This window comes from Anguilla rostrata, chromosome 4 (assembly GCF_018555375.3).
Source record: "Anguilla rostrata isolate EN2019 chromosome 4, ASM1855537v3, whole genome shotgun sequence".
Classification (NCBI taxonomy): domain Eukaryota; kingdom Metazoa; phylum Chordata; class Actinopteri; order Anguilliformes; family Anguillidae; genus Anguilla; species Anguilla rostrata.
The window spans coordinates 54,535,682-54,549,311 of NC_057936.1; the positions used below are offsets into that span (position 1 = coordinate 54,535,682).

A 13,630-nucleotide genomic window follows, 5' to 3' on the forward strand; every position below is an offset into this window, starting at 1 on the left:
CGAGGCCTCCGGGGCTGGAGGCGGCTCTGGGGGCCTCTCCGGGGCTCGAGGCGGCTCTGGGGGCCTCTCCGGGGCTCGAGGCGGCTCTGGGGGCCTCTCCGGGGCTCGAGGCGGCTCTGGGGGCCTCTCCGGGGCTCGAGGCGGCTCTGGGAGCCTCTCCGGGGCTCGAGGCGGATCTGGGAGCCTCTCCGGGGCTCGAGGCGGATCTGGGAGCCTCTCCGGGGCTCGAGGCGGATCTGGGGGCCCCTCCGGGACATGAGGCAGAGCAGGCCGTGATGGCCGCTCCAGGACTTGGGGCAGAGCAGGCCGTGATGGCCGCTCCGGGACTTGAGGCAGAGCAGGCCGTGAAGGCCGCTCCGGGACTCGAGGCAGAGCAGGCCGTGAAGGCCGCTCCGGGACTCGAGGCAGAGCAGGCCGTGAAGGCCGCTCCGGCACTCGGGGCAGAGCAGGCCGTGAAGGTCCCTCCGGCACTCGGGGCAGAGCAGGCCGTGAAGGTCCCTCCGGCACTCGGGGCAGAGCAGGCCGTGAAGGTCCCTCCGGCACTCGGGGCAGAGCAGGCCGTGAAGGTCCCTCCGGCACTCGGGGCAGAGCAGGCCGTGAAGGTCCCTCCGGCACTCGGGGCAGAGCAGGCCGTGAAGGCCCCTCCGGGACTTGGGGTGGAGCAGGCGACAGGAACACAGACCACAGCTGTAGGGAACCCGGCTGGGCAGCCGGACGGGACCGGCGGGACCCCCGCGGGCCGGACCCCGGAAAAATGGCAAGCCGAGACCCCTCAAAAGGGTCAGGATCCGCCTGCTGATCAGCTGGAGGTCCGGCCGACCGGGAGGCAGCCCGACCACGGCGCCTCCGCGACCTCCCGCCCCGGGCACTGGGAGGCTCAAGCTCCCACCACCCCAGTGGCATGTTAAACAATAAAAAAAAAAATAAATAAAATAAAAAAAAAAAAAAAAAAACTCTGCTGGGTCCCACACTGGCTGGTTCCTTCTGTCACGGCGCGGGTAGGGGGAACCCAAACGCAGATAGGCAGAACACAAGGGCAAATTAACAAGTCAGGAACAAAACAAGTCAGGAACAAAACAAGTCAGGAACAAAACAAGTCAGGAACAAAACTAGTCAGGAACAAAACTAGTCAGGAACAAAACAAGTCAGGAACAAAACAAGTCAGGAACAAAACAAGTCAGGAACAAAACTAGTCAGGAACAAAACTCAAGCAGGCAGGTACATGGAAGTCAGGGAACACACACAAGTAGGCAGGTACATGGAAGTCAGGGAACAAATACAAGCAGGCAGGTACATAGAAGGCAGGGAACAAACACAAGCAGGCAGGTACATCAAAGTCAGGGAACAAACACAACTCGGGAACAAACACAAACAGGTAAAAAAACGCAGGCAGGTATAAATGGTCTGAACATTAAGAGGCAACAAACACAAGGAAGAACAAACGCAAGGAACCAGCACCCGAGTCAAGGGAACAGAGAACTTAAATAGACAAGGGGTAACAAGACACAGGTGAACTCAAAAAACAATCAAACCAGAAGGAGGGGATAACCAGACACAGGTGGGAACAATGATGGGATAACGGGACAGACAATAATACAATTAACAGGGGGGGAGCAGGACACAAAACAGAAGTGCCGCCATCTGGCGGCCCAACAGGGGAAACACAGACAGGAAAACAGGACCATGACAGTTCCACCATGCAAGATATCTAAATAACATGTGTAAGAGCAGTAAAATGTAAGCTAGAACTGTGCAAAAAGCAAAATAAACAAGTTCAATGTGTAAATACTACCAGCTTTCCAACATTGCTTTTCGGCAAAGAGTTGTTAATATGCGACTTCTGCCATTATGTTTCAAGGATTGTGGAAAAAAAACAAAGTGCAATACTTCCAGTGCAGTGATTCTTTTCATCAGCTTTTCATGCTCTTGCAGCCTTCTTGCAATTAATTCACCTTTTTGTGTATATATTTTTCTCCTGCTCAGTGTAAGAATCACAATTTTAGTGTGTGTGTGTGCTTGTGTGTTTGCATACATAATATATGTGTGTGGTATAATGCACACAGTAATATGAGAGAAAAAAAAAGAAACCGTTTCAAGAACCATAGTTTTCCTTTGGCACCCAATCTTAAACATAAGTTTTAAACAACAGATGGTGCTGTCGTTCAAAAACTGGGTGTAAAAAAATGTGAAAGGAAAATTCTCATGTATTGTAATATATAATTGTGCCAACAGATGGCAGTATAATAGTTTAATGTTTGTTTTTCCAGCCGCTCCCATTTCCAAAACAAATGACTAGTGTATGTTCCTCTCAGCCATAATTAAAATTGATTGTGCAGTTGTGCTATACAAGTCTTCCATGTCCATTTTGTATTTCAGCGGTTTCTTCACAATTAACTTCTACATACTTTGCATGCGCATAGCTCCCTCTCCCTGTGTGTGTCTCTCTGCATGCGTGTGCGCATGTGTGTACGCATGCTACTTCTGCTTTTTGTCGTAGTCAGAAGTAGTACTAATGATTAGTTTTAAGCTAATTATTCTTATATTTTTGATGGAAACAAACCACAACATATCACAGAAACTGATAACAGCCATGTTCACAAATGATCACCACCCTGGGGCCTTTGAAAGGAACATACTCTTCATCATTTATTTAAAGAATTGAATAGATTTATTAAAATAATGAGGAAATACAAGCATGGCTGAATCACTGCTGAAAGATTGCATGTTCAAATAAGAACTGAGAGCCAATTGTTGAACAAATATTACATTACATTACAGGCATTTTGCAGACGCTCTTATCCAGAGCGATGTACAACAAAGTGTATAACCAAAACCAGGAACAGGTGTGTTATCACAGAAAAATGAAGGTTGTCTTTAACAAAATGAAAAAATGTAAATGAATAACTAGTAAATAAGGTAGATTTGTTCTGTGATCTAATCTTATCTGTAGCTTTTTCCAACCCCATTTAATTTAAACACTAAACAGAAACATTTGCAATGTGAAGTTGTGCACTACCACTGTTCAGTGTAGATTGAAAACGTTTTTGAGTCTCCCAATAAATTTGAATTGTAAATGTGCATAGTTTGCAGTTTCATATATAGAGCACTTTATAGCGCCCAAGACTAACCTTATTATCTTCTCTAGCACAAAAGTAATTTACATTAAAAAAATCTTTTTCCCCCAACATCAGCTTTTCCGCTTGGTGCCAGTCATCATGCATTGCACAATACATTGTTCCTCAGCTCAAAGTGTCTTTTGTATTGTGTTCACCCTTCTGTCGGCTTGAATTGAAACTTCTGACTGAGCATTCAATCGTTGCTAGTGTTAGTGATTGTCAATGCATGCTTGTCAGGAAATCTGAAGACTTCAGGAGTCTGCATCTGGAGTCTCCATGGGCAACAGACTATTAGATCCTTTGCTTTGTTTCCTTGTCATGTCCTCAATCACAAACGTGAGATGCAGATGTACCACTTATTTGATTAGGGTGAAACTGGTGCATACAATGTGCCTTATTAAACAATCAGCTCTCGTGTTGGCGTTATTGTCACACATTTTATGTTCATTTTGTTTAATATAGTACTGCATTTATAGCGAAGACTGTTGAAGCCCACTGACCTAAATATGCCATTGTACTATCAAATGTGTGGCCTATTGTGCTTTTTTTATTATTTATTTTTGTAGAACCGAAAAGGCTGTTCACCTAACTGGTCATTGTATATCATTCCACCATTTCAGTGGTTGAATGAATGCATGATTGAATGAAATATGATCAGATTGCGATAATCTTGTGTCTAGGATCAACAGTGGCAGGGAGCAGATCATCCTTTCTTTCAGGTTATGGACTGATGTGCAGTCAGATTTTAACATTTGAATGGGTAATATGCCACCCTGTTCTTGTTTTATTTATGCAATAACCGTGAGTTCGTGGGAGGGGGAAATGTAATAAATTTGGGTTTTGACTGCTTCTGCATTCTGCTGAGTGCCAGCATGCCTAAGGAATTATTTAATGAACATTTATATTTAATAATTCACTGCCAGCTTGTAGCACATCATTTATTTACCACCTATCTTATATCAGCCTATTAAAGGAGAAATTGTGAGCATAGTTGTGCCTTGAAGTTCATGAATAAATCAAACATTGTATTTCTTCCCCAGAATATTCCTGCACCAAGCACATTTATTTCTCAAGCACAATTTGTAGCAGTTCTCTTACTAAAAATAGCCTGATTTTAACTTGATTTTCTTTTATTTGTTAGTTTTAGACTACACCCTTCTGTGGGAGAATATTGCGCATCTGTTTTGTTGCTTTAATTTCAACACTAATTCTATTTACTGGTTTTTTCTGATTTTTTCTTTTATCTAACTGGCAACATGATGCCTGACACAGGTGGATTTTATTTTCAACAATGCTCCTGTTTTCGTAATTGTTTCGAAAAGCTGCAGCTGGGCCCCTCATATAGAGACGCTTTGTGTGTTCTTTTATATCAGTCTTCTAGTTTTCTTTGATATACAGTGGCTACTCTGTTCCAATGAATAATTCCGGAGTCTTTCAATATTACAGATCAGAAGTGGGCAAGACGGGCTATATCTGATCTGGATATGGTCATATTGTAAAGCACATCTTTGCACGACAATACTAACCGTTGAGAAATCTCCATACCTGCACAGTATCTTGTGGGAGTTTAGGTGGAGTGAGGGGCAACAGTGTAAATCTGAATTCAACATCCCATTCAGCACCATTGTTTAAAAAAAAATTTCAACCCCTCTAAAATACAGAGATTAAGATCACCAAACCTGTTGTCTCCGTGTCAATGTGGATTTCCTCTGGGTAGTCCAATTTCCACACATGATCTTAAGACATGCAGGTAGGCTAATTGGAGAGTCTAAATTGCCCATGGGTATGAATGTGTGCGTGAATGGTATGCAAGCCCTGTAATGGATTGGCGGCCTGTCCAGGGTGTATTCCTGCCTATTACCCAATGCACAGTGGAATGGGCTACAACCTTCCCACCCATGCTAAGGGTCTTAGTAAATCAGGCCCTTAAAAGCATTATTTCATAAGACTCACACTGCAGAAGGCACTCTTCAGCTCAAGGCTTTATGTAGATTCGACATTTTCAAATCTCCTTGAAGAGAAAACGTTCACCAAATATAAGCAAAATGCAGCATTATTTTTCATTTATGACACACACTAGCGCACGCACACATACACACACAGAAACAGGCATACTCCATAAACTAACAAAAACCAGCTTGCGTGTTGCAGCCACTGAACTACTCCGGAAGTATAAAGAATTACCAGGCTTCAAGAAAATATGATTTGTGCCAGCATATATAAAGGAGGCAATTCTTTTTCTTCATTTTGTGTCAAGGCCAAGGGTCAACATGTTCATGCTTTCTCAGCTTGCTATTAAATCAATGGCAAACCTTTTTAATTAAAAATGGCAGATGAATGAGGCTGATCTTGTAGAATGTTGACAGCGAACACCAGCATATGTATTTTGAGGACATTGACAGAATACAGCACCGTTTAAAAAAATAAGGGTTTGGTTTGGTTTCAGTATCCATTTGGGTTCTGTTTAGCCCCGTTTGTGTGTCATACAACAAGCGTTCAACAGTAAGATTTGGTTTGTCTTGCATGAAAGACAAATTCCAAAAGAATGACATCCAACTTAGATGTCTCTGTACCATCATTCCTAGCTTATAAAATGAGAAATTGGGCAAAGCTTCAAGGAAAGGCTTTGGTAAGTTCACATCCTTTCTGTCATGTAAAAATCAGCCTCTGCACATCCCACTTGTAATGTTCTGTGGTGAAATAGGAGGCACTCTCAGAGATATATGAATTAAACATTCCATGTCCCAGTGGTCCATCCATTCTTTACATAACCCTGTCCTGGAAGAATAAAAATTTCTCATCACCACAGTGGTAAACTGTAGCTAACTGAAACCCGTCTGTAGGTCTCAAATTTTGTGACACTTTCTCGAATTGTACAATAGAAAATAAACACACAATGCCTCCTCAGCTCCGTCCGTTTGGTTCTTCAAATTTTGCCACCCAAACTTAGTTGTACCCTGCCCCTTCCTGTCAGATGGTATTTTAAACCATCTGGTGAGGGGAGGGACTGCTGTGCATTGTTAATGACAGAGTGCGTGCCAAATCCAAAAAACAAAATATAAACAAAGTGTGTGTGTTTGAAGTGAGCAGGTGAGTCTACCCTAACAATATGAAATACCTGGGGCAGTCTAGGGTGAAAATAGTTTGAGTAATTGTTCAGCGCTTGTCAAATAAAGAAATCATAGTGCATTTATTTTTCTTTCAACATATTTGTTAACTTCTGGAAATGGGAAAAAGTGGGGAGAGTGAACACCGATGATGAACTTTCACAAGATGGCTCGTTCTTATTGACAACAAGCAGGCAACTCATTCATGAATACAAGACTGCAAATCAATATTCATTCTCAATATCTGATCTATTATCTAAATCAAAAAGCATTTTCCCCTTATTGAGCTGGTGAGGTATTTAAATGGCAGAGAAGCACCTGGCCGCTCATTTATCAAACTTGCAGTATGTTCAAAACACTAATTCTGTACATGCATGAAAACGTGATATTTATCTCAGTTGCATGTGCAACAGAAGTGGATGGTTTCATTGATAATTTACTCTGTCCTATTAATGTGTGCATGTATACAAGGCTAGTGAGTCCACTTCATCACAGAACATGCACTCATACACAGTTTGTCATATATATTTGATGTATTGGATGCAAGATATATACTGTAGGATACAAAACAACATAAAAACTGTGTTTATACATTTTCATAATTTATTGCTTGCATTAACATTTTATAGTATGTTTAAGCTACTAACGTACAAGCATAATTGTCATCACATGCACAGGCCACCACGTCAAATTCATTTTGGGGCGAGAGGTAGGAACACACACTGGACAGGTCACCAGTACATCACAGGGCACACCCACCACGCGTGCACTCACGCATTCATACCTAGGGGCATGAGTGCCACCCTCATTTGATTTAGCAGAGTAATAATGAGTAAAAGACACCCGGTGTGCATACACACATGGTTTGCAGGGTCTTAGGTCCACTGTTACGGACCAATAGTGTCTTTCCAGATAAAAACCTATTAGGCACAACATCACAATTAACTGGAAGAAAAAAGCTGTTGCTTTTAGTAGCAGACACAGTATTTCAGTTTGTAAGTAAGAAGGAATCTGTCACTGAGAAATAAGGAATAACATCCGTACCCTGCTGTGTGCAGGGGAAGAAGCATTATCACATCTCTTTCTCATCAAGCTGCAATCTCTGCAGTGAGGGCCTCTAATGGAGAATCATTGTTCACCTGACAAAAGTATCCCATGAAGAGGAAATGGCTGGTATTTCAGCTCAGCCTGTATCCTGAGCACATGTACACAGCCTGAGATAAATGATGACAAATTATCAGTACATAGACATGCTTTGTTGAGGAGACAGCACTTTCACTTCACTGTAAGATTTTCGGTGTTAATTCAACTCTAACCGTTTATATGGGTAGGCCTACATTCCGGTAACAAGTACTCTACCAGAGTAGCATGTGATCCATCAGAGTTGTACACTAAACATTTCACTGTCAGTAGTTGAGTCACTGATTCTCCTATATATCGACGGTAGGCCAATGGTGACTGCAAAACATTTGCACTAATGGGGCCGTACACTGCTGGAGCACTTGGATGACATGTGCCATGGCGGTCATCACAAATTGCATTTCCAACACCTCTAGGGGGCAGAAACTGTGAGGCTCCAGTTTTAGAAATGCTCTTATCAAATGCAAAGTGCATTCAATTAGCACAGGCTACATGAGGTATTTCTAAATCGATTTTTGGTATATTAATGTCCCAGGTGTAATGTAACCAGGCTTATTTGATGCAAAAACAAAGAATTATCCTGAATCACAGTTCAAGTGGCAACAGCCAATACATTTATTGGTAGACGCCACTCTAGAATAAGACGATACAAATATTTTACCAGACGGATTTTTAGACAGAAGTGATATGTTTTTATTGCTATTGTCTTTATGTATGTTTTAGAAAGGTAAAAGTTAGCTTTTGTGCGTGATGCATATTGCAGCCATCTATTTTTAATACATCTCAGTACCTTTTTTCAATATCTCAACAAATGTTATTGAAATACAATTTGGTCTAATAACGTCGCATGTATAAATTATTATTGGCTGTTCACTTTGTGTCAGTTATTTAATGTTTGTTCTCATGCATTTTAAAGAAATTTTTATATCCAGGAGATGGCACCATTGAGAACTTCTGTCTTTCAAAGCGGAAAGATCCTACGAAAGTAAAATACTCAATTAACCCTTCATATTTTGTTTAATATTATTCTTAAACTTTATTTATTTAATGACGATACTGTACAACATCTGCTTCCATGCCCTAGAGAACAACATTGTTATTCACATGTTTGGTAAGTATTGTTCACATTTATTATTGAATTCTGTTGCACTGTTGTAAATTATGAGGAGAAGCTGTGGGGTGGGAGAAGGAAGGTCACGAGGCAGGAGGCATGTGAGAGGTTGATAGTTAGTGTTGGCTGACAGTGTGAAAATGTTGTCAGTTTCTGGAAATAATGAGCACTGAGTCTCTGTACAAAGCACAGGGGTGTTAATTGACAATGAACCAAATTAAAGATGGAGGGCTGTCCTTACAGTACTTTGAATTTTGTGCCCATACAATGTGGGACAAATGGTGCTTCTGATTAGTCAGGTGTGTTCAATTGCTTCCTTAGTTCAGGTATAAGAGAACTTTCAGTATTTAGCCTTGATTCTAGGCTTTTGATTTCTTTTGGAGTCGATTACTGTCGACGTGAGGACAAGAGTCGGGTTGATTAATGTCAAGAAAGCCATTATGAGGCTGAGAAATAATAAGAAGAAAAAACAGACGGAGACATAGGCCAAAACAAACAGCCCCCCAAACAAGCAGGAGCTGAAGATGGCTCCAGTAAAGGCCTGGCAGAGCATCACCAGAGAAGATACTCAGCCCTTGGTAACGTCTAGCCGGCAAAGACTTCAAGCAGTCATTGCATCCAAATGCTATGCGACCAAGTACTAAGCATGAACTCTTTCATTTACACAACATTAATACGTCCCTAAAATTGGAGAGCTATTTATAGAAGGTGCTGTAATTTCCACACGGTCAAACCAAAATGTATACACATTGTGGAGTACAGAGCCAAATTAAGAAAAAAAATGTCTTTGTCCCAAACATTATGGAGCTTACTATATGTCGGTTGTGTGTGCATGATGTGGTTTGGTCTGGAAACCACTGTATGCATGATGCCTGGAAATACATTTGGTGCCATGATATCACAAGGTTTTTTTCTTGTTTCTCAAGAGCATTAGCAGCATCGCCTAAGAGAGGCGGTCTACTTCTCACACTGTCGACTGACATTTTTCTTTCTGCTTGATAGTAAGAGAGACGCGCTGGGGGCAGCAGAGAGACCGAATGGCAGCGGCACATATGCAAAGACAAAGCCTTCCATTGGCTGCAGCCGCCTGGTACCCAGAGAGAGAGACAGGAGGATGGAAAGACCTGTGTACTGCTCTAGCATTGTGCGCCGTTGGTATGTGTTGTTTGTGGCAGGATTTCACACGTCGATGAGTATGGACTTTACATTAACCTACTGATAAGTATGAAAGTCACTTTTGGAATCTAAGGTTCGTAAAGTGGAGTATGATTCACAGACAGGTGATATTATCCCAGGTAAGTCACGTTGCTGTCTTTGTTTAATACATCTGCACGCTTTGACTAGTAGCACTTAAATTTGCGAGCCAATGACCACTGTGTACTGTAGATACTGTAGATCTCTGTTGTAGGAATAGTGCGGTATAGCGATGGAATGAGGTAATGCATCAGTGTTGCGGCAAACTCCAGAGTCGTCTGTAACACATTGGAAATTGACATCGCAGATTCTCAGTCGTGTTTACTTGTTTTTAAAATTAAATAGTCAATTCATGCGGTCGCTTGCAGCGCCGGTCGAGCCAGGGGTAACAGCTTCCAGTTATTTCTTTGTGCGGGGCTTCCCACAGCAATAATCCTGTTGCTGGAATGGACCATCACAGTGCATTTGAAAATGACCATGTTGACAATGACGTTAAGATGAAATGACAATCCAACCTTGTAATATTCGTCAACGACCCAAAACGACAAACTATTAAAACTAATGATTACCTGTACATAAACTCAACGAAATCCGAGCGAAACTTGGATTTCACCATTGTGTCATTTTCTGTCGGTCAGATTTCTGTGAGCGTAGCTACAACATTTTGATCTCTCCCAATGAGGCAGATATGTTTTCATAGTGGGCTACCTACGCTACGAACTGTCCCTACCACGTTCGACAAAACGTCAAGCCTTTCCGCATTGCCAGTACGGAATAGTAACGCATTCTCAGTAAAATGCCTAATTCGCTCGTCTTCGAAATGTGACTGCAGCCATCTGAGATCTGACCGCCTCGGCACAGCCACGAAAGGCTTTTTTAGGACAAGGTAGAATCCCAAGTCAGAATCCCGTGTGTTATTAACATCCTGAAAAAAATAATGTATTAGGTATTGGAGGTCAGTGAATGGTTCAAAGCAGAGTACAATCATGTACTGCATTGATTAGTGAAATGTTTGCTCAGAAGCTGTAGCCTAAATGAACATCTACACATAAGCACATTTAGACTTACTGTGAATGCAGTAGATGCACTTCTGCTGTTGGCATTCGTGGCAGAATGCCACATTTCTATCGTTGTTTTGATGTTATCAGGATGTCAGAATGGCACTCATTGTGTGTGACATAAATTGTAGCTATATAAATATTTATAATTTCTTAGGATTTAAGCCATTCAAGTCAGGGCTACATGTGGTGACAACACAGAAGCATTCTATTGACAAAAGCGGCAGTAGTAGCAAGAGGGGGCCTAGGTTAGGATGACATAGCAGATCATATCTTTAGCCAAGCACTAAAACAAAGTAGCACTAATCAGTAGTTATGCACTGTAAGGATAGTGCTGCCCAACTATGTCAAAGTTGCTGATCAACTTTTAAATGTCCCATCAGTAATTAGTGCCTCATGCTGAAATGCTGATCGTTTGAGGATTTCTCCACTTTAATAAAGTTTGCAGATACACTCTAGAAAGACACTGTTATACTGAAACACATAGCAAATAAAATATCTGATGTTGAAGGAGATTTGTTATTTGGTGCCACGTGACAAACCATTCAAATATGGTATGTTGGCCCTGCATCTGTCATTTCCTCCAAAGCTAAAATAGGAGGTAATGCATCTAAACTGATTTTAAATTAATAGCTGGCTCCACCCTGCCCCCCAGAATTGATTTTGTTAAAAATGTCAACCGTGTCGGTAAAAGACATCTCTTTTGTAAATTTAATTGAATTTGAGCATCATCCCCAAATGCAGCAGACCCTGACACATGGATTCAACAGCAATCTCTAGGGTTGCAATGGGTCAGAACATTTCTGGTAAATTCCCAGAAACTTTCTCGGAATTTTCCATCAGAAGTTAAGCTGAGGGGTTTTGAAAAATTAGTCCAATTTCAATATAAAATGTTAGCCTATAATTAATTTTGGTGAAAATACTCATAAGGTAATTCTAGATATTGTCATGTTTTGGTTGAAATATCCCCATTTAATGGAAATTCAGTTGAATTACAACCCTGCAATTTGAATCTCATGTCCAGTGCACTCTTGCACCTTATGTTCACTTCCTGTAATCTTCAGCATCCCATTTAATGGGAAGTCAGTAGAAATGCAACCCAATGCATATACAGTGCATTCTCCCATCAGAGGGAATACATTATTCAACATTCCTGTTTTTTTTTCTATGAAAGTATCCCATGTGAGAAGTAAACTCATTTAATTGAAGTTAAACACAAAATGAAATCATCAATTTTTGTTTTCTATTTTTGTATGTTTTGTAATTATACCTGCTTATAAGGTAAAAGGTTTACATTTCTATATGCATATGGTAAACGCAGCCTGTGCAAATAAGCTGCACAATTTCCCTTTCATTCCCATTAGTTCCCATTTATTCCCATGGAAATTGTCCACCTCTTAATGCTCCCAAATTTTGGAACCCTAGCTGTCACTAAACGGTGTGATGCAGGGCTGGGGGTGGCCGCTTCTCATGTGGTAAATAGACAGAACACACACAAGAGAAGTGTTGGCTTACCAGCTTTTATTTCCCAAAAACACCAAACCAATAGCGATCCTTAAGGAAACATGAAAAGGTTAATCTGGCAACCCAGACACCACAAAAGGAAAAGGACAACAAAAACTGGCACCAGTCCACCACACTGCATAGCACCGCTCCATTGCCAACCAAAAAGCTGTCTCACTAAGCATGGAAGCCAGGCCCCTTATGGCGCCCATTATTAGGTAATGGGCCACAGCTGATGTGATTACAATGAACCACAGCTGTAGCCACACCTAGTGGGCAGCATCGCAAAATCACTTCCTAGCATCACAATGGGAATGCACTTACCAAGTAGGTTTCCAGAAAGACATTATCAAAAGGCATTCCTATTACAGACTTGAATGGTCCCCAAACCTGGTAAACTGTCATATAATCATTAATTTAAATTTTCAAGACAGGATAATGTGTAAAATTTACATCCCAAATTTGCATCCCAATCTACATTCAAATTCAACCTTTTAAAGCACATTATGAGGTGTCCATGATTATTCAGATTTGGCAATTATTTCTGGCTGTAATTTACCAATAATGGAGAGCGGCGTTTTCTTTATTTTTTTAATAGATTTAATTGAAGACATTGAAAAAGCTATTTTTAATAAGTCACCAATTTTCAAAGGTCACAAAAATCGTTGTTGGTGGAAAAAGTAATCCTGCCTTATTTCTAATATTTGCATGGTTATTCCAGGTTATGCATTACCTTAATGCCATGTCCTTAATGCCATGTCAATTTGCATTTTCACAATAAAACCCTCCTTACCATCAGTCACAGGGTATTGGGGTGGATAATAGTCATGCAATAAAATTTCTCATGAAAGATGCATATAAGTAAGGGACTGAGCATAAATGAGGAAATGAAACACATGTTTAGTAATGTGATCTTTATATAATTTGAGTAAGCCAAAAATAATTGTTCATTCATAAACTGGTGACTGTCAGTAAATCTATAATTTCAGTCAATGTATTGATATATTATTGATATACTGCATCAATCTCAAGAAGATCAGAAATGGCAAAATTAGCCCACTGGGCCCATGTGGCTCCTCTTCTGTGGTTTTGCGATTCTGTGTTTTTTAAGTATAATAGTAATTGTCTTCACATTCTTTTGTTTGTATTGTGTTTCTAACCATATAATTTAAATCAGTCATGGCACATAAACATGGGTAGCTACATTTCAATTAAGTGGGTAATTGTAGTATTTACAAGTGAAAATGCTCCCACATCTTAATCAGTGACTGAGGTAATGCGTAAGCCAGTTTAGGAAAATATCTCACACCGCATATACTATATCACCACCTTCACTGATATTATTACAGCATTGGTTGTGATGGTTTCTGAAATTATGGTGGTTATTCTATTTTGTACTAT

At 40.9% G+C, this 13,630-nt stretch overlaps 1 protein-coding gene across 3 annotated transcripts in view; it reads left to right on the forward strand.

Moving 5' to 3' along the window:
* Positions 1-9,565: 9,565 nt before the first annotated feature.
* Positions 9,566-13,630, forward strand: part of LOC135253660 (E3 ubiquitin-protein ligase HECW1-like) — a 75,490-nt gene continuing 71,425 nt past the window's right edge. For all 3 annotated transcript variants that reach the window (XM_064333238.1, XM_064333237.1, XM_064333242.1), the window contains exon 1: positions 9,566-9,769. Coding sequence is in view for 2 of the 3 variants with exons in the window: in XM_064333237.1 (XP_064189307.1) it covers positions 9,740-9,769 (30 nt within the window). In the remaining variant the exon portion in view is untranslated. The remainder of the gene's footprint in view (positions 9,770-13,630) is intronic.